Source organism: Galdieria sulphuraria, assembly GCF_000341285.1.
Source record: "Galdieria sulphuraria unplaced genomic scaffold scaf_53, whole genome shotgun sequence".
Lineage (NCBI taxonomy): Eukaryota > Rhodophyta > Bangiophyceae > Galdieriales > Galdieriaceae > Galdieria > Galdieria sulphuraria.
The window spans coordinates 46842-70062 of NW_005178422.1; the positions used below are offsets into that span (position 1 = coordinate 46842).

At 38.6% G+C, this 23221-nt stretch overlaps 14 protein-coding genes across 15 annotated transcripts; 7 read left to right on the top strand and 7 right to left on the bottom strand.

The window, feature by feature from the left end:
* The first annotated feature begins 439 nt into the window (after positions 1-439).
* Positions 440-2590, top strand: Gasu_53150 (uncharacterized protein). Its single transcript, XM_005703557.1, has 2 exons — positions 440-2020; positions 2065-2590. The coding sequence occupies exons 1-2, from the start codon at positions 531-533 to the stop codon at positions 2564-2566; spliced, it is 1992 nt and encodes a 663-aa protein (XP_005703614.1). The 5' UTR covers positions 440-530; the 3' UTR covers positions 2567-2590.
* A 9-nt stretch (positions 2591-2599) lies between these two features.
* Positions 2600-3140, top strand: Gasu_53160 (uncharacterized protein). Its single transcript, XM_005703558.1, has 2 exons — positions 2600-2685; positions 2734-3140. The coding sequence occupies exons 1-2, from the start codon at positions 2615-2617 to the stop codon at positions 2915-2917; spliced, it is 255 nt and encodes an 84-aa protein (XP_005703615.1). The 5' UTR covers positions 2600-2614; the 3' UTR covers positions 2918-3140.
* A 9-nt stretch (positions 3141-3149) lies between these two features.
* Gasu_53170 (uncharacterized protein) lies at positions 3150-4000 on the top strand. The gene is made up of 2 exons (XM_005703559.1): positions 3150-3850; positions 3903-4000. The coding sequence occupies exons 1-2, from the start codon at positions 3176-3178 to the stop codon at positions 3969-3971; spliced, it is 744 nt and encodes a 247-aa protein (XP_005703616.1). The 5' UTR covers positions 3150-3175; the 3' UTR covers positions 3972-4000.
* On the bottom strand, positions 3899-5789 carry Gasu_53180 (MFS transporter, SP family, sugar:H+ symporter). Its single transcript, XM_005703560.1, has 2 exons — positions 5299-5789; positions 3899-5247 (listed from the first exon to the last, which is right to left on the bottom strand). The coding sequence occupies exons 1-2, from the start codon at positions 5718-5720 to the stop codon at positions 3999-4001; spliced, it is 1671 nt and encodes a 556-aa protein (XP_005703617.1). The 5' UTR covers positions 5721-5789; the 3' UTR covers positions 3899-3998.
* Positions 5790-5939: 150 nt separating this feature from the next.
* Gasu_53190 (uncharacterized protein) lies at positions 5940-7009 on the bottom strand. Its single transcript, XM_005703561.1, has one exon. It carries the CDS (start codon positions 6977-6979, stop codon positions 6005-6007), a length of 975 nt encoding a protein of 324 aa, XP_005703618.1. The 5' UTR covers positions 6980-7009; the 3' UTR covers positions 5940-6004.
* A 318-nt stretch (positions 7010-7327) lies between these two features.
* On the bottom strand, positions 7328-10089 carry Gasu_53200 (hypothetical protein). Of its 2 annotated transcripts, XM_005703562.1 has the most exons (2): positions 7980-10089; positions 7328-7913 (listed from the first exon to the last, which is right to left on the bottom strand). In XM_005703562.1, the coding sequence occupies exons 1-2, from the start codon at positions 10032-10034 to the stop codon at positions 7767-7769; spliced, it is 2202 nt and encodes a 733-aa protein (XP_005703619.1). In that variant the 5' UTR covers positions 10035-10089; the 3' UTR covers positions 7328-7766. The 2 variants fall into 2 exon arrangements, with proteins under 2 accessions (XP_005703619.1, XP_005703620.1); XM_005703563.1 differs by having other exon boundaries at positions 7328-10089.
* Positions 10090-10704: 615 nt separating this feature from the next.
* Positions 10705-12679, bottom strand: Gasu_53210 (MFS transporter, SP family, sugar:H+ symporter). Its single transcript, XM_005703564.1, has 2 exons — positions 12230-12679; positions 10705-12175 (listed from the first exon to the last, which is right to left on the bottom strand). The coding sequence occupies exons 1-2, from the start codon at positions 12580-12582 to the stop codon at positions 10846-10848; spliced, it is 1683 nt and encodes a 560-aa protein (XP_005703621.1). The 5' UTR covers positions 12583-12679; the 3' UTR covers positions 10705-10845.
* Positions 12680-12799: 120 nt separating this feature from the next.
* On the top strand, positions 12800-13870 carry Gasu_53220 (uncharacterized protein). Its single transcript, XM_005703565.1, has one exon. The coding sequence runs from the start codon at positions 12879-12881 to the stop codon at positions 13806-13808; it is 930 nt and encodes a 309-aa protein (XP_005703622.1). The 5' UTR covers positions 12800-12878; the 3' UTR covers positions 13809-13870.
* Positions 13871-13894: 24 nt separating this feature from the next.
* Gasu_53230 (uncharacterized protein) lies at positions 13895-15359 on the bottom strand. The gene has a single exon (XM_005703566.1). The coding sequence runs from the start codon at positions 15343-15345 to the stop codon at positions 14065-14067; it is 1281 nt and encodes a 426-aa protein (XP_005703623.1). The 5' UTR covers positions 15346-15359; the 3' UTR covers positions 13895-14064.
* A 330-nt stretch (positions 15360-15689) lies between these two features.
* Positions 15690-16740, top strand: Gasu_53240 (translation initiation factor IF-3). Its single transcript, XM_005703567.1, has 4 exons — positions 15690-16054; positions 16107-16274; positions 16328-16492; positions 16548-16740. The coding sequence occupies exons 1-4, from the start codon at positions 15725-15727 to the stop codon at positions 16713-16715; spliced, it is 831 nt and encodes a 276-aa protein (XP_005703624.1). The 5' UTR covers positions 15690-15724; the 3' UTR covers positions 16716-16740.
* A 3-nt stretch (positions 16741-16743) lies between these two features.
* Gasu_53250 (protoheme IX farnesyltransferase) lies at positions 16744-18439 on the bottom strand. Its single transcript, XM_005703568.1, has one exon. It carries the CDS (start codon positions 18427-18429, stop codon positions 16891-16893), a length of 1539 nt encoding a protein of 512 aa, XP_005703625.1. The 5' UTR covers positions 18430-18439; the 3' UTR covers positions 16744-16890.
* A 10-nt stretch (positions 18440-18449) lies between these two features.
* Gasu_53260 (DnaJ homolog subfamily C member 6) lies at positions 18450-20900 on the top strand. The gene is made up of 3 exons (XM_005703569.1): positions 18450-18603; positions 18656-20380; positions 20429-20900. The coding sequence occupies exons 1-3, from the start codon at positions 18457-18459 to the stop codon at positions 20870-20872; spliced, it is 2316 nt and encodes a 771-aa protein (XP_005703626.1). The 5' UTR covers positions 18450-18456; the 3' UTR covers positions 20873-20900.
* A 14-nt stretch (positions 20901-20914) lies between these two features.
* Positions 20915-21529, bottom strand: Gasu_53270 (uncharacterized protein). Its single transcript, XM_005703570.1, has one exon. It carries the CDS (start codon positions 21525-21527, stop codon positions 20955-20957), a length of 573 nt encoding a protein of 190 aa, XP_005703627.1. The 5' UTR covers positions 21528-21529; the 3' UTR covers positions 20915-20954.
* A 10-nt stretch (positions 21530-21539) lies between these two features.
* Positions 21540-23210, top strand: Gasu_53280 (NAD-dependent histone deacetylase SIR2). The gene is made up of 4 exons (XM_005703571.1): positions 21540-21951; positions 22010-22328; positions 22384-22957; positions 23013-23210. Exons 1-4 carry the CDS (start codon positions 21565-21567, stop codon positions 23161-23163), a joined length of 1431 nt encoding a protein of 476 aa, XP_005703628.1. The 5' UTR covers positions 21540-21564; the 3' UTR covers positions 23164-23210.
* Positions 23211-23221: the final 11 nt, after the last annotated feature.

The following is a 23221-nucleotide window of genomic DNA, read 5'->3' on the forward strand; positions in this document are numbered from 1 at the left end:
AAAATAAAACAAATTAAGGTTGTAAAAATAGAAATGAAGGACGAGTCAAGCCAAGAAGAATAGTTTTTCGTAAATCTTGAGAAATGAAAACAAAGCGTCAGTCAACGAATACAATGAACTTAAGCAAGCAAAGATAGACCAAACTTAATTTAAGCAACGTAAAAGAAAACTCTTGAAATTAAAAGCTTCAGTTAAAGTGGTTCCACTTTCTTGAAAATTCACTACTCCCTTCGATTTAAAATTAGCTACGATAGAAACAATCTTTGAAAAAATTCTTCTTCCGACAAAATTATTTTTTACCTCATATTATGATAAAAAGCTGAAGGAAATAATGTTTGGCATCAATTTTTAAATTAACAATTTGCAATTGCTAGATTTAATCATGCTTGCATACAATTTCTTCGTTTTTATATTTTTTTATTTCTTTTAGCATGAGGATTTTGGCGGTTATGGTGCTTTAAATCATTTAACTGGTATTGTACATTGTCGATCAATTTTTTTCTAGTTGTAGATAGAAACTAGTTAGTCGCATGTCAAAGGTGGTCAGTTCTCAGTATTATGAGCAATTGGACGACACTGCTAGAGTCCAGTACCGAGATCTTTTACTTACCACTCAGCAAAAGGACATTTTCTTTCTACCGCTGTCTCTAGCAAGGTTCTGTGTTCGCGAAAATTATCGAGTCGTTGGCTCGTCAAAAAGTGACTCCTCTAGCGATACACACTTGCTCTCCATCGTTTCTAGCCGGTGTCTTTGCAGCTTTTCTTTTGCTGACTATACCGTTGTGTGTCTTTGCTATTTAAAAGGAGAGAAAACCTGGCTTTCCTTTTACGTCGCTGAAAACAACATTTTCTCCCCGAGCCACAGTTTTTTTCTTGATTATTTTTTGTCAGATGTTACGTGTTCGCGTTGTTTTTCCGTTGGTGGTTTTCCAAACCTTAGTTATGGTTTAAGATTTTTTGCTTTGGACGCAAATAACGTGTTTGTTGTTGTATGGGTGGACGACGACATAGTTGCTTTTAAAGTCAGTCATGAACAATCTTCTATTTCTATTGAGAAGCAGTTCACTTTTTCATTTGGAAGTAGTCTAAGGGATATTTCCATAAACGGTCTCTATGATCCTTGGTTTGCAGCGGTGTGCGTGAATGGTTCGATCTACTATGGTAAATTGTTGGATCCATCATCAACCTCGAAGTGTTTGCAAGTGAATGGTTGTACTGCAGTTGAGAGAAAGAAATTCCATTTTATCCATTTTTGCTGTCGTCCTTTTTTAGCAGTAGTTTTAAGTGATTCTGGGAACATGTTCGTGTTGGATATGGTCAAAAATAGGATGGAAAAAGTATGGTATCTTCATTCACTTGATGAAAGTTTTACGAATAGGTTTATTTCTATAAGTCGGTCAAAGTCGAACCCATTTGAGTTTTATATTCTTACTCGTTTCCATATTCATACTTTTGATGAACGCCAACTTCATCATCCCGTTAAATCTTTTGCCCATTTTTTGATGAGTTTTCAACCTTTTTGTTTAGATGTATATCATATGGCAAGAAATGATTTACTTGTGGTGGGGTGTGAATCAGAATGCTATATTCGTTTATTTGTCGTTCCACAAGTGATCGACCAATGGAAATTTCCACATCTTACGGAACCCTACAATGTCCACCTTCATCTCCAGAGTTTCTTTTCTGTACCAGAGAATATGAAAGGTTTTGATTCGTATCATTCATATAAAATATGCTTTCCTCATCACTCGAAGAAACGTGCTATTCTAGGAGACGCAGCTTTCGTGCATTTTACTAGTATGAACAACAATGTACCGACATTACTTGCTGTTCGAGGTGAATTTCTCTATGGTTGCTCGATTGCATTCGATCACCATGTGTCTAACCATATGGAATACCTTTGGAATCCAATTGGGAGGTTGTTCTTGAGTGAGGAGAGAGTCAAGACGACATCGAGGAGAAGAGTTTCCAAACTAACATTGACGCAGTTACTCGAAGACAGCATTTCGGAATGTAAAGAGTAAGTACAAAAACGACTCTTTGGATCCATTATGACATTTTTAGGTCTTATTTTCTATTCAGTGTCTCACAGCTATTGAAACGGCTAACAGGGTCCTTATCCAATCCATCAGTTTCCTCCGAGTTGATAAAGTCACATACTACAAAGATTGAACGAGAATACAAGCTGAAGGTTCCTCAATTATCTTCAGAGTTGTTGAGTGATATTCTTGAAAAGTTACCCGACTCTCTTGAGTCGGATGTAGATGACAAAGAATTTCCCCAAGAGAGGTTTATGGATAAAAGAAAGCAGATCGTTGGTTCTCTGTTAGACAGAAATACGATCGATAAAGTGAAAGAGTCTATGGATGACTGGATTGTTTCTTCAGGAGATTTAGAAACCATCTCTTTGTGGGAAAGAAACATCCCACCACAGTGTACTTCATCCACCCATATAAAGCATTATGTGTTGAATCCAAAAAGTGAAACAAAGATGCATTTTTGTGTTTCTGATGAAGTGAAGAAGATAGTGAACGATGTTTGGAGTTGTTACTTTTCGGAAGCATAAACTATAATAGCGCATGTTGTTCGGGGTTTTCATCATTTCTCGTTTTTAATGTCACATAGTATATTTTCACTCGTGGATAATGATAAAGTAGTCCCCATTCGGGAACAACAGAAAAGAGTGTAAGTTGAGTTTCCTCATATTTGATAGACATTTAAAAGTTGTTGTAGAGTGGAGAGAGTATCTTCACACGCAGCAAAAGTGGAAGAGTGTACCAAAGAACTTAAGAGGCTCTATGAGGAAACAAACGGTGACTTCCAAAGAGCTCTTGAGAAAACAAAACAAATAAAAGAGGACCTGGAGAATATTGACCGCCTTTTGAATGCACTGAAAACGAAGAAAGTGGATAAATAAAAGAGGAATGGAAACCAAACTTTTATCCAACTGCCATAGTGTAAAAAAGCTATTGTTCGAAAAAGAGTTTGACTCGCTAGTAGATACTTTAGTGACGGAAATGGGTCTCGTAAAACAGTTTATCACAACACAATATAAAGTCTTCCAAAGCCTATAATAATTTTCAAAGGGTTTTAATAAGCCATCACCACAAATCTTTCCGTATGGGGTTCCAAAATATCTTTCTTAATCCATTTATTTTATTCATAATTGTGAAGGATGAATAGTGATGCTTCCTTAAGATGGCTTGTTATTCTTCTATTCAGTTGCTGTATTCTACTATTCGTTCCTTTGCTATTCACTGCAATAACAACTGAATCACTTCAGGAAGGATTTGTAAATATTGGAAATAATCCTTGGGCGCTAGCAGCTTTTAGTGACTTTACTGTCGGTTTTGTTTTCAATCTGACCTTTATTTGTGTAAGAGAAGCTAGTGATTTGTATCAAGTGCCAGGTAGGAAGCCTTCTCTTTGGACTGCCTTTTTCTGGGTGATACTTGCTTTATTGGTCGGAAACCCTGCTGTTCTTAGCTACGGCATATATCAACTTGTCAAAGCTCATAGCATCAAAAGTGCTTTTTTGGTGACTCTTCCTTCAGACAAAACGGGTTCTCATTCTTTATCAAAAACAAAATGGCTCTATTGGTTATTTCAGTTGGCAATGTTGGGACTGCTCATCTATTACATAGTGAGTTGTTTGATAGCCCTTATGAGTCAATCCATTGGCGATGGGTGGCAATACATACAAAAGGACCCATGGGCATATTTGACATTCTTTGATAACTTGTTGGGAGTTGTGTTTACAAGTGTCTATATTGCAGTATCACAGCATCCAAAATGGATACATGTGATAGCATGGTGGTTGACATTGTGGTTATTTGGAAATGGTGTAACGGTAAGTGTGTGGTGCTGAAGAAGAAGAAGAAGATATTTAGAATATTGAATAGGCTATCTTTGCTTTATGGTTGTGTTGGAGGAAATATTCTCTCGGTGAATCCTTGTTGTATAGGGAATAGAATATGGATATAAAAAATATTCTTTTTTTATGACATCTTTACCATTCTTTTCATCGCACGCTTCCATGCATTCCAAGTTCCTCCAACATCTCGAACTACACGAATTCGTGTTGGTATTTCAAACAACATCTTCAGTTCTTCCAAACTCTTCTGTTTGGTTTCTGGAATAAAGAGAAGAATAAACACAAAGTCTGCCAATGCAAAACCGGCATATAAACCAAATGTACCACTTGTACCTATACCTTGTGTCAAATAGTTGAAAGTATAACTAATACCAAAGTTTCCCAAATAACTGCAGAAAGTTAACAAACACATATAGGAATTGCGAAGATAAAGAGGACCAACTTCTGTAGCAACTACCCAAGGAGTTAGGCCCACTCCATTGGCATAAAAAAGATAATAAAAGACAACTCCAATGATTGTGATAATAAGATTGGTCCGATGATTTGTGCTAATGAAACCTAAGCCAGTCATCAATAATGATAGAGATAAACCCGGAAGAGTGCAAAGATTAAGCTTTCTTCTACCCACTCGATCAATCCAATAAAGACCAGGGATACAAAATACTGCATTGGCAACTCCAGCTACCAAACTCACATAAATGGCATTGGTTTTAGAAAGCCCAATGCTTTCAAACACAGTTCCTATATAATATCCAATGGCATTGGCCCCTGAAAACTGTTGGATAAACATCATAGCACAACCAACTACACAGATCCTTCGAATAGGAGCTTCATGAATAAACTCGATGACCAAATTCTTATTTTGTGAAAATTTCAATTCGTCTTTTACATCTTGTATCATCTTGAAAAATTCATAGCGAGAATCCTCTTCAAATCCTTGAATACAATACCAAGAATGAAAAGACGCTTTGGGACGACTCTTCATCAGATTCCAACGAGGACTTTCAGGTAAAGCTATCATGAGAATAAACTGTAACAACGCAGGTACTATACCAGAACCCAACATGAGACGCCAATTGGCTGAAGCTGAGGCAAACGCTGCAGCCAAGATATATCCCAAGCATTGACCAAGAAATAAAGAAAGTTGGAAAATGGCAACCAAAAGTCCTCGTTGACGCTTTGGAGAACATTCTGCAATGTACATAGGAACGGTTGCATTACCACATCCTGCTCCCAACCCAACTATTATTCGTCCACACATGAGTGCTGGAAAGTTGTAAGATAGTGACTGAATCAAAGCACCACAAAAGTATAGAAATGAAGATACCAGAATGGTGGGTTTCCTTCCCAGATAAACATTGAATGGTAAGGCCCTATACAAACTTTATAAGAGATTGATAGTTTGAATTCAATCCATCACTCACACAGCACCACCAAACATGGCACCTAGAGCTATTCCTGAAGGAACAAGGGATTTTTCTGCAGTATTCAAACGCATATAAGGGTCCAAATATAGTTGAGCTCCATTGATGGTAGTCAGGTCCAGACCCAATAAAAAGGCACTCAAAGTTGCCACTGCAGTCAATACAATCAATATAGCTTTAGGAGTAGCCTGAAATCCATATAGTCGAACTTGGGGAGGGGGGCCTAGACTTTCCAAAGCACTTTTGTCTCTGGACAATTGATATGCTCTGTCTTCATTGGCTTCTTCTAGTTCTATTTGCTCAAAAGGGTCACCCCATTCTTTCACATGGTCTTGCTTGCTCTCTTTACTTGTTTCAATGTCTTCTGCGAGAATCACTCTAGTTTCTCTGTTGTCACGGTCTGAAATCACTTGGCGATCCATTATCAATCAACCCAACTCACCTTTTGATGATTCCACTTGAAAGAAATGTTCACAAACGATCACAATCCGTCCATTGGACTGTCCCATTGTACCAATGTTTTGTGTCGTTATCGTTCATCAACACATTTGGAACAAGTTACTTGACACTCTTCCCATAAAACTTGGGAATGGTTCACCATCTTTCACATATTTAAATGTTTTCCAACGTCTTTGAATATGTCTTTGTAAAACTGCTTTATTTTCCAACTTCATCGTTATCTTATATTGCTTCGGTATTATTTGCATTAAGAATCCGTTCGTTCCAAAACTTTTCTATTCATTTCATGAAATAATGTTTCGTTCATGAATCTTTGCATCAATTTTCTTCCATTTTCACCAATCTGTTTACAATGGCTTTCATTTGTTCGACAATACTCCAGCTTTTCGATGAGATCAGAGCCATTCAAGTTGAGAGGAACGAAATGTATCCAAGGTTTCAAGTCTCTGAAAAAAATAGACTCCACGGAAAAAGGATAAGGATGAAAAGGACAAGACCACGAATACAAGGCATGCGGAAAGCTACTACTCAAGTCATGTCCTTCTATATTCAAGACATATTTAAACTGGAACAAGTTTTTTCCTGGAGAGGGTGGCATTTTTAAGTGTGCATATCGATCTTGAAATCCACCTAAAGAACTAAAACCTACATCGATATCAGAACGATTATATGATAGTGCCAATTCTACAATCTTTCTTCTATTGGTCTTCCCTGGAAACTCGTCTTCATCTCGGATGGGTCCTGAAGCACTGCCTCTCCAAAATAACACATCTTTCTTATCTTCCCACCGAATAGTATCATTTCGAAAGCAATTTGGAAAATGATAAGTTTTTCTAGGCCATAAAGCACCAGAAGAAGAGCCATATCTGCGACAATGTCGAAGAAAACAAGATTCCTCCAAGACATTGTCAGCTATATTCATATATGGGGATACCTTGGTGAATTCCTCTTGGTATACTTCTTGGTACCATTGAGCCTCCTTTACTAGGACAATAAACGGAGATTTGGGCCATTTTCTAAGCGTTGGACAGTTTCCTAGACGAAAGGATACTTGTTGTTCAACAAAGTCCTCAGGGGCTGACACCAGCTCAAGAGACTTAAAACGAGAAAGTATACTGGTGTCGACGTTCAATGTGACAACTAAACTAGTTATAAGACAGAGAACAAAGCATAAGAAAAATCGATTCCAACGTCCTTGAATACCGGCAAATGACAAAATCATGACACGCGCCCAATCGATGGCTCCCAATTTCAAACGAGGTCCCAGAACATTCCATCTTCCTTCTCTGCCATGTAGTTGCTGTCCTTCAAATTTGATAGCTTCTATGAAATTGTACAATATATGTCTCTAATAAATAAGGATATCACATTAAGGATATTGTTCGCATACTAATCGGCTTTAATAATGCGAAGTTGACTAACCAGATAAAAGGAGTTGCTCATCAAGATGCTCCCGATTCCTTCTTTTTCTCAATATAGTTGCAAGTGGTCCAACTTGATTTTCGCGGTTGGAGAGTTCCCTCCATTTCTCATTCATCAATTCAGGACTAACGAAGCAAAACTTCTTATTCAGACAAAGTAAGGTTTTCTTTCATATTCAAAGCTTGATAAATGATCGTAAAACAACGAAAGAGATCTCAAAAGCTGTACGACTGTAAAAAAACTTTTGTAAAAAGAGACATTTACCAGCTTTTTACCCATAGCTCACGAAACGTGCCCATTCTTTCGTTTCCTCGCAACGTAACGGACACAATAAGAAAAGCAAGTCATAAATGGTCAAGGAATCATGATAGAACTTGTAATAACGGCCTCCAAATATTCTGTGACTTTTTCTCGTCTTCCTTCTATTCTTTATTGCATTGCACGAACAAATGTAGCTAGACTATTTTCTTAACGCAACTATCCAGTTCTGGTAAGAAAGTCAACTAATCACAACAACATAGTGTTCTTTCAATCCTCTTTGAAAAGAATGACTTGCAGAGACACTATCACTTCAAAAGCTAAGTTCATCATAGAGAATATTTTTCGTTTGATAATTCAGAAATAATATTTCTTGATGATGCATGTGCGAGATTGCTCGTTCCGTCAGAATTGTCTTGATTTAAAAAGTGTGACCATATTGCACAATCGAGCAAATAATCACACCCTGCCTTCTTCTTTAATATCAAGTTGTGACACGATTTAGGAACTTTTAAAGTTTGAAAATATGGCTCGGCATTTACCTCTTTTCCTTGCTTTTGGAATATGTACATTAACAAGGCATCCAACTCTAAAAGAATACAAGCGTCATAGGAGGTATTTTCCAACAAATTGTCAACGATCTCCAACAAGTTAGCATGAGCTTCTTTATATCGAGTCAGCTCAACAAGTATACTGGTGACTACAAGATGAAATTGAACCCATACAACAGTTGACTGCAGTTGCAGAGCACAACATTCTTCTTTTGCTTTTTCCGCTAAATAAAGTGCAGTATGTAACTGTTGACGTTCTTTTTCCATACATGTCAATAAATACAAACATAAAAGCTGATGAATTCTACCATTTTTCATACAACCCATTTGTTCTTCTTGAACAGTTTTTAAGGCAGCAGTAATATAATCATAGGCAACCAAAAAATTTCTGTTCTCAAAATGAACTTCACCAATGCTTCGAAGCAGAACGCCCTTTTCCCAGCAAGGAACGCAGTATAGCAGAGTATCTTTGAATATTCGAATATTCAAAGACAGAAAGTATTCAAAATTTTCTTCTTCGAAAAGACTTTCATGCTTGTCGACACCTGACTCCGGATCAAAACAATCATCTCTCTCGAATTGAAAAGTCTGCAAAAGTTTTGAACTTTCTTCTAATCTGGACTCTGCATCCCAAATATATTTCAAGAAACAACTGCTGACAACCAAAACCCAACGGTATGTTTTCCAACCCCATTCCTTGGCTATTTTCAAGGCAGTCTCAATATTCTCCCGTTCTAAAGTATACAGACTTTCTGCTTGTTGTTTGCAAGTGCCACGATGAAGAAATATTTCGTCACTAACTTGCTCTTGTATCAATTTACAGTAGTAACCTAGGAATCGACACTTCCACACTTCATATTTGTGTCGAAAATAGCCATTCTTTGCGTTCAAATATTCTAAAATGAAACAATATGCCATAGGATACAGCTGTAATCTCCCATCTGCATGAATCTGTAAAACTTTTTCAGTTTCCAAAGTTCTTGCAAGTTTCTCGAAAAACAAATTATCTTGCTCTGACCAACCTAAAATATACTTTGCTGCTTGGAAGCTAAATGTAGATGGAAATATGGAGAATGCAGACCATGCTTCTCTACCAAGAAACGGTATTTCTATGAGAACCTTTCTATAATATAATGATAAACTAGAAAAATGGGTATTGTCTTGTAAGAGCTCTTCTTCCAGCGATTGGACCAGGTAAAAATCTGAAATGACATTATTTGATCCACTCTCGCACGATGTTTTCTCTTCGGTAGAAAAACTATCAGAACTCCGCAAAACATTCAAATTTCCAAACAATTTCCTTTCATCATCCTTCAACGCATCATTTTCAAAAGAAAATACTCTTGGGACATTGGTGGAGACAGTTTGTTCGCCTTCGCTACTTTCAGGAGAAATGCGACATTTTATGACTTCATTCCCACCTCCAGAGAAACTCAAAGGAAGTGAAGAAAAAGCATTAGAGCTAATATGTGACGGACTCATTCTGGTTTGTTGCAATAGCTCATTGCTTCCACTTTCTTTCAAAGTACTTGCTTGTTGTTCTCTTTGTAACTGCTTTATCAATTTCTTGTTTCGATAGGCCATGTTTTGCCGCTCTCTCCTTCGTAAAATTCTCTTCTTCTGTTTTCTCTGTTCTTCTGTCAATTCAGAGTCAGAAATATTGATAAATAGAGACGGAGGTCTACCTGGCTTTGATATACCTTTTTTATGATTTCTCTTTCGTCGTGATAAAATACGAATAGAGTCCCACGTCTCTATATCTTCTTCGATGATAGGTTTATGATGCGACATCATTTTTCTTGATTCCATTTGCGACAAAGCCGCAAGGTTTCTCCCGTCCGAGTTATCTATCGTCCCACAGTCCATCAAGAACGATGGAATGTTCGTAGTAGAATAAATAAAAGGTTCACTGTTTGAAGAGTAAAAAGCAAGTCTATTTTCCTCTGTTGCTAGAAAAAGTCGCATCATAGGTTCTTGAGAAGGCTCCAAGGACGACATAGACATCTCAGGCACAAATCTACCAACATGAAAATTTCTTTCCCTCATATGGGCTGCTGAAAATCCGAAACAAGCTCTCTGAAGCGTCTGATCCCGTGGACAAAACGAAGGTGATTGGTTGGTAGCTTATTCATTTTCCAGCCTCAAGCAGTAGTGATCCGTTTGCTTCCACGCTCTCAATAAATATGGCAGCGTTGTCATCTAAAGAAGGATATAGTAAAGAGATTCAGTTTCGTAAAGAAAGAGGATTATTTCTTGTTGAAAGAAGAGGAGTTGATTTGCAGGGAATATATTTTGTGATTACCTTGCTCCCTTTCTATCTTTGAACAATTAAGTTGAGTTTTGTTCTCTAGTCGAAATATGGACTTTCTTTAGATACAGTGGACTCAATGACTAATAAAACCGACATCAAGTCTCTATGTTCACTTTGGAGTTTGATAAGAAAAGGTTTCTTTGATAGAGTTTGTATCATTGAGCTTTCTTCGTCATAATAGACAATAGCTATTAGCTGAAAGCTTCTCATTTTTCCCCAACAATGGTTGATACTTTTTTTCCAGTTCTAGGAGATAAGGGTGGGTACAAAAAAAGATTGCTGAATGGTAGATATGTCCGAGGATATTCTGAAAGTATGATATGTGTACTAAGAAAAAGTTTCCAATGTAAACAAGAAATAATGGTGTATTGTTGACCAGCAAACTAAAAAATTCAATATTTCATATTAAGATGCAAATGTCGGGAACATCATTTAAGATGGTTAAACACGATCAAATCCTTCATTCTTAACAATCAACAAAAATAAGAACAAGCATGACAAGAAATTTTCTATCTGAATGAAATACTCAGGTTCCACGAGTCATTTTCATTTATGGAAAATTTGTCTCTCCGTCGCCTTGGCATGAGATACGTTCAGGCCCTTGTCGTAGGGACAAAGTTTCTCAATTTCATTTACCGACATTCCAAAGAATCTTCGAATACTAGTAATCCCAGTCTTCCAATGATACGAAGCAATTTCTGAAAAACTGTGTTCAAATATGAGATGGGACTGTTCAAGTGTATATCCTTTAGTCTCAGGGACAAATAGGAACACCATGATAAATCCCCAGACTATACAGCAACCATAAAAACCATATCCTCCTTTGAGTCCCATACTACTGGATTCCATATCTGGCCAAGTGAAAGCAACGACAAAGTCAAAAACATTGTACCAGAAGATAATAATCCCCATGGCTTTCGATCGAAGATGCAATGGAAAGACTTCTGAACTGTAAACAAATGGAAGAGGTCCTAATGCAGGAGCAAATCCAAGAAGAAAGATTACAATCGCCACAATGAATAGCCCAATCTTCACATTTTTAGAACCATAATTAGAAAACAAAGCAAGAACCAATGCCAGAAACATGATAGGAAATCCTGCCAAAAGTGATTTCCGTCTTCCCCATCTTTCCACTATCCAAAAGACTGGCCAAGTAAACAAAAAGTCTACAAAGCCTGTCACCACACTTGCTTCTACGGAAGTCTTGGAAGTCACATGTAGCAAATTCACCAACATATAGTCAACATAATACATGAAGACATTCACTGCTGAATATTGTTGAAACAACATGATCATTATACAAATCAACAAGGCTCGACGGTTGCTTGCAACTGTTAAAAGTTCTTTGTACGGATTGATCTGCTTGTTTAGGGCTTTCTCTTCTTCCACTGCTTTCTTCATAACTGCAAAATCATGCTCAGCATGCATGGCTTCCCCACGCAATTTCTTTAACACTGTCAAAGCCTCTTCATATCGACCAGTTTCAATAAGCCATCTTGGTGATTCACACTGAAATAAGATTCCGGAAATGACTATTACCGACGGAACCAATGTAGCTCCAAGCATAAGTCTCCATCCAATAGTGTCTACATTGACAAATATGGCATCGACAACGTATCCTATAAATATTCCACCGGTAATTAAAAGCTGATAGATACTCACGGCACCGCCTCTAAGAATATAGGGAGTTATTTCTGATAGAAGCAAGCTTATCGTTGTCGTCAGCAGTCCCATAGAAACTCCTAATAGCAGTCGTCCAACGAGAAGCATTTGCCAAGATGGTGACAGTGCTTCCCATAGTGCAGCACCTGTGGAAAGAACTGCAGCAACAAACAAAGTCTTCTTACGTCCCACAGAAGTATTTAAGAGCGATGAACTGGAAAATACATATTTTTTAGAAAAACGATGAACTCAAGCCGAGTCCACTTACATCAATGAACCAAATGTTCCACCTAATAAGGTTGCGGAGGAGACTAGTCCCAGGACATTTGTTCTTGAACTGATATTGAAGAGTGGGACGTAAAAAACAGTTGCTCCACTAACAAGGGCAATATCAATACCAACTATGCAAGCCGATACAGCGCACATCAAGGCCGTAGAATAGAAAGCGCGAGTTTGAGTTCGCCATGGACGCTGTTTCATCTCCTCTGGAATATATTCATCATCGAAAGCACTGATTTCTTCTTCTGTCAAACCGATATCATCCTTCTCATAGTTCCTAGCAATTACTTCTGGGTTGAGCAGAATCTCTTCTTCAACCTTACCCATTCCTTTGTCAGCCATTTGCAACTAGTGTTTAAAAACCAATGAAATCGAAATACAATGTTCTAGAGCGAAACGGAACACTTCAAAATGATTTACGAATACTCCAGGGAATTCCATTCGATGTTCAGATGATAGCCATTTTCTTCATTTAGTTTCATCTGAATATGCCCCAAAAAATCCATTGGACTAGTTTCTCACTATCTTGCTCTTAAGAGAAATAGATACGATAAAAATCTAATTGACCAGTCCAATCTGATTTCTTCCAACCGTTCAAAAATTACCTTCAAAAGCACAGTACTTTGTGTAAAACTTTCATGATTCGTCTACTCAAGTCCTATACGCAACTGAGATATTGTACTAGAGCTCTGCAGGAAAATCTAAAGATGTCTGCAGTGTCCTATATAGAACCTACAAAAGAAGAACTGAAGCAACAGAAACTATCAGAAGCGAATTTGAAAAAGGCAGTAAATGCTATGGAAGAAGATGGAATAGTTGTGTTGAACAACGTTGTTGATCTACAACACTTGAATTTGTTGAATCAAAAGATGTTGGAAGACTTGAAGTATCTTCAGTCAAGGAAGGATGCACCTGAAAACTATAATAATAGTAACTATCAACAAGATCCTCCTCCCTTTCATCCTTATTTGTTTAAGGACATCGTATTTAATGAATTTGCAATTCAAGTAACTGAAGCAGTGCTTGGAAAAGGCGTGAAACTCAACTTTTACAGTGGTAACACTGCAGTCCCCAGCACTTTGAGACAACCAGTGCACTCAGATTCCAACTTTCAGCATCCCAATGAGCCTTTTGGTTTGGTCGTCAACATACCACTCATAACTATGACGCCTGAAAATGGAAGTACTGAAGTTTGGCCAGGCACACATACATTTACAAACAGTCATCTACAAGAAGGTAGGTTGGGTGTGATCAGGCGAGATGAATTGGAGAGAAGACGTAAAATAAGTCCACCTCTCCAACCAGTCATTCCAAGAGGAAGTCTTGTTGTTCGAGACTTGAGGTTATGGCACGCAGGCATGCCTAACAAAACCCAGAATCCTCGTGTTATGTTGGCGATGATACACTGGGCCTCTTGGTACAAAAATAAGATGGTCATTGAAGCAACAAAAGGCACTGAAGAATTTTTCCAGCACGCCAAACTCAAAGCTATGGTAGAATTCAGAGAGAAGGTTTTGTACTTGGATCACCCTTTTGGTAACGCCTACAACTTCCAAGAAGAAGAGTAAGGTGTTCTCCTCCTTAATAAACTAGTCTTGATAGCAGTGAACTTTGATTCTTTATAGTTTTCCTGAACAGCTATTCTGCCGGGTAAAGTAACACTTCCTACTTTCACACAAATGGAATGCTATTCTTTATTGCTGTACAGCCTGAGACTAGATTGGCTTCTTCCTATAGCATCCTATAGAGACAACTAGAAACATAATATCAATATTTTAATAGACATTAGTGCCCTTTAACTTTCCAATGGAGAAACGATGGTTCTTATCTACCCTCACTTTCAGTGTCATCTCCTTCACTAAAAATGATAAGATTTTCTCCAACCTGATTTTCAACCAAATTTCCTGGTCTATTGCTAAGATAACAGCCATGATAGTATGGAACGTCCGAATGATTTCCATCAACAACTCTGTCAATTGAAAAAGAAGATGAGGACACTGAAGTTGAATGCGACGTATCCAACTCCACCTTGGCGAGCACAGCAATATCCGCAAGAATACGGAAACAAACATCATGTAAAGAACGAAAAACGGCTTCTAAATAACCCAAGTCATTCACACTCATTTCCTCTACTAGTGTAGAAATAAAACTTTCCGTGTCATTGTATAAAGTGGCCAATGAAAATGTTTTGCCTCCCGATAAGCAAACCTGTTTAGGAAGTATATGAAAGATATCTTGATGATCTTGATATAATTTCTCTCCACTATTCTTTAGTTTGTCTATTATTTCTGGCTGTTCTTCCCAAGACTTTTGAATAAGGGAAATTTCAATGATAAGTTGGTTCGCTTGTCTACTCACGGAATCTCGCAATGCTTCTTCCATCAGTCTCTGTGGAGTGCTTTCACCATAAAATACAATTTCCATCGGTTCTGCGTTGCAAAAAGGGCACATAGAAGTAGTTCCACGTCTTCTCATTTTGTGCATTGTAATAAAACAATTTGTACATATAGGCTTATTACAACACGCAGTGTAGTTCAAAAAAGTATAAAACGCGAAACATATTGGACAGTCATCGCGACTAGAGTCTCTAGCTTCATCCTTTCCACTCTCCCAAGGAGCCAGCATTTTCTTTTGTATCAGCTGCTGTACACTTTGTCCTCCCACATAAGTATTTCTTTGAGAGGAGCTGTTGGGGCTTCTATTGGAACTTGAAGTTTCTGTGGAACTTGGTGTGTTTGAACGACGCCCGGAAGTAGCTTGTGAGGAACTCGACTGTCCTCTAGAGACATTCCCGTTGCCATTTCTATTGCTCCTCCTTGTATTTTCTGAAGAACTCGTATTGCGTCTGGTGTGTGTGTGTTCTGTTCTGGCCTGTTGTGTTGTCCTGGAAGAGTTGGAACTTGTTCTGGTTCCACTCCGTGTCTGTACAGCGGACGTTCGTGTACGAGGTCTGTTAGGTGTACGGTTGGGTTCCGCCTGAGTTCGTGGTACAAGTACTCTATTGTTCCAGTACTGCAAACTGCTCCTTCTACCGTCTTCCGAAAAGTACTCTCCCAGGGGTCTACTAGGACTGACGTCCCATATACTCGAACCAGTATTGCCCATTGCAGAATTCTCAAAGTTTGTAGACCTCAACTTTTAGTTGGGCAACATATATATATATATACATACAGTATAGTTCACCAACAGATAAAAGTTTGGATGGAGGGAAAGATCAGGCTGTACCTAATAGACAATTGCTCCAATAGAATTTTCGATTAGGAAATGAAGGGAATTCATATTTAGGAAAAGTGCGCCATTTTTGAGGCTACTCCAATAAGGCAATATTTCTTTGGCATGGAAGGAATATAGTTACTCTATGTGAAAAGGATTGTGATACTCTACAACGTTTTTTACTTGCAAAAGTATAAAAAATATTCCCTCTTAAGCCCTACCCAAAGTAGAATGGAGATAGTCATCATTGGAATGCATTGGAAAAGTCAACATGATTGGTCACAATTGGAATAGTGCTTTGTACCACTTGTTCGGTACTATCAAAAGTTTTCGTTGGATACTAAAGAAAGCTGAATCTATATGGATAGAACAAGCAAGAAACAACTCTTTTTCATTTCAGTTGCAACGTCACACAACTTGCACAAACGGTTGGCAGACATATTATCGTTCACCACTAGAAAAAAGTCCCTGCCAACCCCGCTCTTTTTTATTGCAAAGAGAGTTTACTTCTAATGTCCACTCCAGGACTAATGAATCGGTTAGAAAGTTTAAGGAGGTACTTTTGGTGAACGAAAAAGGTGAAAGAGTTGGAGTGATGAGCGTAAGAAGCAACTGGAAACTAGTTATTGGTATAAAGACCATAGCACTGTTAGGGAGAACAAGCATATCAATATGCAGCAAATGCACAACAAGATGTGATGGAAGTATCTGCGAAAGCTGCACCTCCAGTATGGAAACTGGTTGATCTGAAACAAGTGCTTAGAGCTAATAGACTGCGCGAGAAAATGGAAAGAAAACAAGCGGTAGAACAGAGAAGAAAGGTAAGATAGGGAAGAGAGGATCTTATTAAGGATACTATTTTGTATGTATTTAGTCTGAAGTGAAGGAAATACGAATTTCTCCAGCTATTGATGACCACGATTTTCAGGGAAAAGTTGATAGAGCCAAGGAATTTTTGAGTACCGGGAGACGGGTTCGTTTTTCTGTACGGTTTAGAAGAGGACAAGGAAAATATGCTTCTCGTTTGGAGTCTTTAGCGGTAAGAAGCTTAGACTCTGCATATATCTGTTGAGAATATTCATAGCCTCTGATAGGAGAGAATCAAAGAACAGTTGAAAGATATTCCGTGTACAATACAAGTGAAACGGAAACCTAGACCTCCTCCCAGGGAAGGCGCCTCAACGCAGAACACTACTCATGTTTCACAACTGGAAGAGGAACAAGATCCTTTCGAACTTTATATTGAGCCAACAAGTAAATAACTGCAAAAGTTTTCTTATCTAATTTTATAATTTCTTTCAACAGTTTACTACAACAACATTATAGAGGATTCCACAATAGTCAAACAACTTTCGACATGAAACCTAATTATCGATCGGAACATAATAGTCACACATAGGAGAAGTCATTGAAATAATTATTGGAGTCATTCATTTATCATTTGATCGATGTTGTTCCTTCTCCAGTCTCATCCTCCTCAAAAACAATAGCAGGAGGTAAAATAGCAGGTGGGAAAAAAGGAAAACTCGCATAATAATAACTGGCAGGATGATAAACGATTCTCCTTCTGGGGACTTTAAAGTTGTTTGACATTTCTTGAGTCTTATCGAGTCTTTCCTCGCTTCCTATTGCTGACGGGATATTCGATGGAAGTTTCTCCAAACGATGTAAACACATCAATCCTAATAACAATGGTAGATATACGATGCTAACTTTAAATAACGGACGTGCTGCTTTTGGATTGGCAGGGTCCTTTACCAATTCTGCGCAACTGTGAAGCATCCATAATCCTAACGCAGTAGACTCATATCCAAACCACGAACTTGTCAAGTTCAAATGAACTGCAAGAGGTCCTAGACATAATAAACCAAGACAAGTGATGACTGACCAAACGGCATTTGCTCTAGGATTCAACTGAGCCAACATTTTATAACCTCCAGCACAATAGTCCTTACAACACATCACTGCCAAGGAATGAAAATGAGGAATCTGCCATAGAAACAAATAGGCAGCCAATAAAAGAGAACCAGACTCTCCGATATTCCCCTGACGAGCTGCTGACCAACCCATCAAGGGTGGTATTGCTCCAACAAGTGCTCCAATCCAAGTATTGATGGGATGAATAACTTTCAGTGCAGTATATACTTTTGCATAAAGAATAATATTCAACCCTCCCAAGGCTGCAGCAACACCGTGATCTGGTAATCCAAATAGCAAAGCGCAAACACCGGAAATACCTGTAAGAATAGTAAATATTGCGGCGTGTCGTTTCGAAAGTAGACCAGCAGGAAGCGGTCGTGACTTTGTCCTTTGCATCTTGGCATCTTTATCCATCTCTTTTATTTGGTTCCAGGCATTTGCACTTGCAGCAGATAACATTGTGCCCACAGTCAAGAAGAGAAGATTAAAAGGTTGAAGCTTCTGCAATTCTACTTGACCGCCCATATAATAACCCACCAGCGCAGTGAACACAACCAGGGCCGAAAGCCTGTGTTTACTTAACTTTAAATATGATCTCAGAAGAAGCTTGAAGTCTTTCCAAGTGGCAGTTCCTTCGAGCTTTTTCGGAAAACTGTCAATCATAAGACCAGTTGTGATAGGCTTGGACACAAAAGTCTTGACATTCCATTGACGTGAATGAACAAAATGTCTCTCCAACGCTGAAACATTTGGATCCCAAGTAAATAAGGCAGTTAAAGTTGTTGTAGTTGGTCTTCCTCTCAACCACTTGGACTGTAAGTTGTCAGTAAGTGGTACAGAGCCAGAGTGTTTGGTACTATTTGGTATTTCCCTGCTGGTGTGCAAACTTAAAAAGTTCTTGAATATCTTATCCGACTTCGCCAATCCCTTGTGCACTCTGCTCAAAACCTTGTGAGATAACTGATACATAGTGACATTCGAAACCAAGTCCTCCTTCAACACACCAAAATGCTTAAAGAGTGATTGATTAGGAACGTCTCGATTGGCTATTATCATACTTGTCACAGAGAAGAGACTCAAGCAATGGGAGACTTTTATGACCCGTCCTTTGCAGAAGAAAATACTTCTATTCATAATAAGAATACTTCTGGTTGGTCGGAAACACTTCGTCACTTTGGAGTGGAAGCAAAGAGAGCAGCAGAAAGGACTAAACAATCCATTCTCCACAAGGTAGGTTCCAGTTGCTTTTCCAAACAGTTTATTTCTGATAACTCTGTTTTAGATGGGAAGAATTGAAACAACCAAGAATGCTCAGTTGGACAACGCCTTAGAGAAGTATACTCAAATGGGTGCAGCTCTTGACCGCCTTCGTAGAGATGCTCAAAGTGCTTTGGATTCCTTACAAAATTGTTGTTCTTCCCAGTCCAATTTTGCACATTCTTTGGAGGCAGCAGTCCGTTTATGTACTTATGACGAAGCCAAGGAAAACGATAACTTGGAGGCCGTGAGTACCCTTTTATTGGGAGGTCAAGTCACACTGCTAGATGGTGTGCTTTACGAATCCCAGAAGAAGTTTCGAGCATGTATATTTAAGTTTCTAGATGAAGAAAAGTTAAGAGAAAAGGATGTACAATCACGTCTGGAAGCAAGAAAGAAGATTGTAGCAGACTATGAGCGTTATCGTTCGAGATTGGAATCCGAGACCAGTGGTTCAAGTCAAGAAACCTTGAGAAAGTTGAATAACAAGAAGCAGGAACTGGATGCCATCACAAGAGGATTAGAGGATACTCTCGAAACAGCTATTCCTCGAAGGAGACTGCTTGTTGAACATGTTATTACGGAGTTCCTTGAAATATCCCAGAAATTCTATCATGAGGCTTCTCGTGTTTTCGATCAGATTGCAGATGGCGCCAACACCGAAAAGTTAGCCTCATTAAAAGTCTCTAGTGACATAGATGAGACTAGAGGGAGTAATTCGTCCCAAAAAAGAGTGTCTGAAGAAAGGTCAAGAAGTATATCACAGGGTTCAGGTTCAAATATTGCGGAAGAACCATCTGAGGATAAGTATTCTAAAGGAAGTTCAAGCAGAAGGCGTCCTCCCAGTCCTCCTCTTGTGTTTCCTGGTGCAAATGCTGGAGTACATGAAAGCTTGGTAGAGGAAGATTCTTCTTCTTCATCATCAGAGGAAGATATACGTAAGGAACAAAAGATAAAAGAACCAACGAGGTCAACTTCAGGACATATTTGGGGCATTCATGGTGAAAAGGAAGCGAATCTTTTTGGAAGTGATGAAGAAGAGGAAAGAGTTGGTAGTCGTGAAAGCGCATTTTCGTTTAAGGCAGCAGAGAATGACCAGTCAAAGAGTAATCAAAAGTTTTTTGAGACAACTTCGGAAGAAAGTCGGTCGAATAGGCAACGTAGCTCATCATTTCAAGCGGATTCACCTACTACGAAGGAAGATTCACTGTTTGAAGAAAAAGAAAGAGAGTTGGACCAAGATACTTCATCAGATGACGACGATGCATTATCACACCCTGCTTCTAGATCCCGCAGTTTTGATGATCTACTGGGTGAAAGTCGTCGTAATGAGACTTTGGAGGAAGGAGATCTATTGGGGGATTTTGATAATACCAATACTCAAGGAGAGAGAAACGAAACAAAGAAACCAAATCCCTTTGACGACGATCTTTTATTCTCGAGCGGACCAGAGTTTTCGAATGCCCAGTCTCAGTCAACGTCACAACCGGGGAGTGGTATGTCCTTCAATGCAAAGGAGAATATTGATTTGGGTAGTGGAACAGAGTCAGAAGAGACCATTCGTGCCCGTTTAGAACCTCGAGTGGAGGCCAAAATCAATCAATGGACACTTCATGGGACGAGAAAGACCAATCTTCGTTTATTGTTAAGTATGCTTCATACTGTTCTTTGGAGTGGAGCTCGTTGGAAGCCAGTTGATTTTCAGAGTTTATCCAATCCTGATAAAGTTAAAGCTGTGTATAAAAAAGCGGTATGTATAATGAAAGTAATAATCTTCATTTCTTATGATGCCTTGTAGATACTTATTTTACATCCCGACAAATTCCAACAAAGTGGATATAGTGTCGAACAGAAAATGATTGCCGAACGTTGTTTTTCTATTTTACGTGAGGCACATGATTATTTTGAAGCCGAACTAAAAGGGAAACCTTTACCCAATCCTGCCAATGCTGCTGGTGCGAGTAATGCTAGTCAAATGTATGCAAATAGTCAACAAGGAGGTTATTATCCAACAGGTGGAATGGGACGTGGTAGTGGTGTTTATCCTGGACCTCCACCACCTCCTTATGCAAACGGTGCATATTATCAACCTCCTCAAGGAAATATGCCATTTGGTGGAATGCCATCTCATGGTCCACCTCCTCCTCCTCCGCCAGGTGGTGCATATGGAGCTCCTCCTCCTCCTCCACCACCTTATGGTTGGGATCCTCGAATGGGTCAAAGGAGATATCCACCTTATTAATGGTAATTATGGAGCATGATTGTGTTATATATACCAAGCTCTATCGTTTGAATAAATGACCGACTGTATACTTGTAGTGATTTTAGTTATTAGGCAAACAGGGTGCTAAAGCTCGTAGTCGGTCCATAAACTCTGTAAAAGAATACTGCCCTTGTAAAGAACAAAGTTTGCTACATGAAGATCGTCTCAGTCCCATGACCAACAGAGAATGAAGCTCAAAAGTGCCACGTATTCTTTGCATATTGCTACTTTGCATAGGAAACAAAAGAATATCACGAGAAATACATAACCAAGGAAAGTGCTCTATCAAAATATCCGGTTCCACATCTCTCGTAACAAATATGGCTTCCAACTCTCCACGTTCAGCCATACGAGTAACTTGGTTAAACCCAAACACAAGAATCTCACTTAAGGATACATTATTTACAGCTGAACCACGTTTTCTCTTTCTGCCACCTCTTTTTGTTGCTATGCAACCTCCAAAAGCTTCCTCAATTAAACACACGACTTGCCTTTCTTCGTTGGCGTTCAACTGTGGCCAACGAGGGAAAAACGATGACCGAAAAACTTTCTTTGGATTCCAACTAGTAGTTTCACCTTTTCCTTTCAATGACTTGGTTTGTTTCAATAAAGTTTTACTAGGTACCTTTTCCATAACAAGTCACCGTGTTCCCATCATTGGTTGTGGTGATATGATGTCGAGTCCAAAACGATTGTGTCAGCGTTTCAAACAAGATAATCTACAACAAGATAAAACGGAAGAGGAGTTAGCTTATGATAGTAACTGGTTAGACTGCGATAAAGCGGAAAGCTTTCAATCAAACTGTCCGTTGGCTTCGAACAACCAGGCTCCAAGAATGGAACAAGAAGAGGACAAGAGTGATACTTTAGAAGACACAGGTGACCAAAGTGGAGAGCAAATTGATGATTATGAAAATACTGATAAGAGTGAAAGTGAGAGTAGCAGTGTGGAGATGGCTATTGAAGCTTTTATAGAAGAACACAGCAACAGTCTGGAGAACTTGAGAGAATCGTTGATGGACATAGGTATATTGGTGAGTCTCGAACAACTAGAACAGGTTTGTTGAATATTTGTGATATTCAAGTCCACTTTGTTCTATGAGTGTTATTTTGTAGTTGCAAAGCGAAGATATTGCAGCTTTGATAAGAAATTCTATATATAAAGAACCGCTGCTTACGTACCGAACTAAAAGCGAAGATTTGAAAAATATTCAAGATTTGGCTAGGATAATTAAACAGGCTAGCCATATTTTGGTTGTTAGTGGTGCAGGTATTAGCGTTAGTTGCGGAATTCCTGATTTTCGTTCAGCAGGTGGCATTTATGAACGCATTCAAAAGACATTTTCGTTATTCGATCCTCAAGAGATATTCGACTTGAACGTATTCAAAGAGAGTCCGGAATTGTTTTATTCTTTTGCAAAAGAGATCATTCCAAGTATGTGTTTTTATGTTCGTTATAAGGATGGGCTGAAACTTTCTCTCCTTTATAGGAGAGTCTACTGAACCTTCCTTGTCTCATCGTTTTATTCGAGACCTCGAATGTCATCAAAAGTTGTTACGTAATTATGCACAAAATATTGATGGCTTAGAAAGCATTGCAGGAATTGATCGGGTTGTATATTGTCACGGCTCATTTTCCGCTGCACATTGTTTGCGTTGTAATGCACATTATTCTTTGGATGATATTCGACCTGATATTGTAACAGGAAGAGTTCCTTATTGTTCTTTTTGCGGAAATCGAGTGAACTGGGACACAAATATCCATGAATCATCTAACAATCCTTCTTCAGAGTACAAGTCATGTATAGATAATAACAGCAGTACGGATGGAGAAGATGAAGACCGGATTACTCCGAATATTATTAAGCCAGATATTGTATTTTTTGGTGAAGCATTGAGTGACCAATTTTTTGATTGCTTTGAATCAGATAGAGAAACGGCTGATTTGCTATTGGTGATAGGAACTAGTTTACAAGTTGCACCAGTATCTAAAATACCGTTTTGTATTTCAGCAGAGATTCCTCAAGTATTGATTAATTTGGAACCTGTAGGTCCGTCTGATTGGTGAGAGCTTGTAACCAAAAACCTCCCATACGTAATGACTAATGTTTGAGACAAGGTTTGACTTGGAACTGATTGGTCCATGTGATGTTATTATCGAACGCTTGTATCAATTATTAGGTTGGCAACATGGTATGAATCATGTGGGATGTTTCAAAGAGGAACAAGTACAGCCTCGAAGATTTGCATTCCAAAGAGACATAAAATAAGGGAATTTTTTATTTCTCAGAGAAGAGAACAAATGTTTTAATTTCAAATGACTGAATG

What these genes read in the sequence shown, in the direction of transcription:
- Gasu_53150 (XM_005703557.1), top strand. Translation starts at nt 531, where the DNA reads ATGTCAAAGGTGGTCAGTTCTCAGTATTATGAGCAATTGGACGACACT. An exon ending in AGCATTTCGGAATGTAAAGA is followed by an intron (nt 2,021 to 2,064) that starts GTAAGTACAAAA and finishes TGACATTTTTAG; the next exon opens with GTCTTATTTTCTATTCAGTG.
- Gasu_53160 (XM_005703558.1), top strand. Translation starts at nt 2,615, where the DNA reads ATGTCACATAGTATATTTTCACTCGTGGATAATGATAAAGTAGTCCCC. An exon ending in CGGGAACAACAGAAAAGAGT is followed by an intron (nt 2,686 to 2,733) that starts GTAAGTTGAGTT and finishes AAGTTGTTGTAG; the next exon opens with AGTGGAGAGAGTATCTTCAC.
- Gasu_53170 (XM_005703559.1), top strand. Translation starts at nt 3,176, where the DNA reads ATGAATAGTGATGCTTCCTTAAGATGGCTTGTTATTCTTCTATTCAGT. An exon ending in TATTTGGAAATGGTGTAACG is followed by an intron (nt 3,851 to 3,902) that starts GTAAGTGTGTGG and finishes AATATTGAATAG; the next exon opens with GCTATCTTTGCTTTATGGTT.
- Gasu_53180 (XM_005703560.1), bottom strand. Translation starts at nt 5,720, where the DNA reads ATGGATCGCCAAGTGATTTCAGACCGTGACAACAGAGAAACTAGAGTG. An exon ending in GCCATGTTTGGTGGTGCTGT is followed by an intron (nt 5,248 to 5,298) that starts GTGAGTGATGGA and finishes AAGTTTGTATAG; the next exon opens with GGCCTTACCATTCAATGTTT.
- Gasu_53190 (XM_005703561.1), bottom strand. Translation starts at nt 6,979, where the DNA reads ATGATTTTGTCATTTGCCGGTATTCAAGGACGTTGGAATCGATTTTTC.
- Gasu_53200 (XM_005703563.1), bottom strand. Translation starts at nt 10,034, where the DNA reads ATGAGGGAAAGAAATTTTCATGTTGGTAGATTTGTGCCTGAGATGTCT.
- Gasu_53210 (XM_005703564.1), bottom strand. Translation starts at nt 12,582, where the DNA reads ATGGCTGACAAAGGAATGGGTAAGGTTGAAGAAGAGATTCTGCTCAAC. An exon ending in GGAACATTTGGTTCATTGAT is followed by an intron (nt 12,176 to 12,229) that starts GTAAGTGGACTC and finishes TGTATTTTCCAG; the next exon opens with TTCATCGCTCTTAAATACTT.
- Gasu_53220 (XM_005703565.1), top strand. Translation starts at nt 12,879, where the DNA reads ATGATTCGTCTACTCAAGTCCTATACGCAACTGAGATATTGTACTAGA.
- Gasu_53230 (XM_005703566.1), bottom strand. Translation starts at nt 15,345, where the DNA reads ATGGGCAATACTGGTTCGAGTATATGGGACGTCAGTCCTAGTAGACCC.
- Gasu_53240 (XM_005703567.1), top strand. Translation starts at nt 15,725, where the DNA reads ATGATTGGTCACAATTGGAATAGTGCTTTGTACCACTTGTTCGGTACT. An exon ending in AAAGAGTTGGAGTGATGAGC is followed by an intron (nt 16,055 to 16,106) that starts GTAAGAAGCAAC and finishes TAGCACTGTTAG; the next exon opens with GGAGAACAAGCATATCAATA. An exon ending in CTCGTTTGGAGTCTTTAGCG is followed by an intron (nt 16,493 to 16,547) that starts GTAAGAAGCTTA and finishes AGCCTCTGATAG; the next exon opens with GAGAGAATCAAAGAACAGTT.
- Gasu_53250 (XM_005703568.1), bottom strand. Translation starts at nt 18,429, where the DNA reads ATGATAATAGCCAATCGAGACGTTCCTAATCAATCACTCTTTAAGCAT.
- Gasu_53260 (XM_005703569.1), top strand. Translation starts at nt 18,457, where the DNA reads ATGGGAGACTTTTATGACCCGTCCTTTGCAGAAGAAAATACTTCTATT. An exon ending in AACAATCCATTCTCCACAAG is followed by an intron (nt 18,604 to 18,655) that starts GTAGGTTCCAGT and finishes ACTCTGTTTTAG; the next exon opens with ATGGGAAGAATTGAAACAAC. An exon ending in AAGCTGTGTATAAAAAAGCG is followed by an intron (nt 20,381 to 20,428) that starts GTATGTATAATG and finishes GATGCCTTGTAG; the next exon opens with ATACTTATTTTACATCCCGA.
- Gasu_53270 (XM_005703570.1), bottom strand. Translation starts at nt 21,527, where the DNA reads ATGGAAAAGGTACCTAGTAAAACTTTATTGAAACAAACCAAGTCATTG.
- Gasu_53280 (XM_005703571.1), top strand. Translation starts at nt 21,565, where the DNA reads ATGATGTCGAGTCCAAAACGATTGTGTCAGCGTTTCAAACAAGATAAT. An exon ending in GTCTCGAACAACTAGAACAG is followed by an intron (nt 21,952 to 22,009) that starts GTTTGTTGAATA and finishes GTTATTTTGTAG; the next exon opens with TTGCAAAGCGAAGATATTGC. An exon ending in TGCAAAAGAGATCATTCCAA is followed by an intron (nt 22,329 to 22,383) that starts GTATGTGTTTTT and finishes TCTCCTTTATAG; the next exon opens with GAGAGTCTACTGAACCTTCC.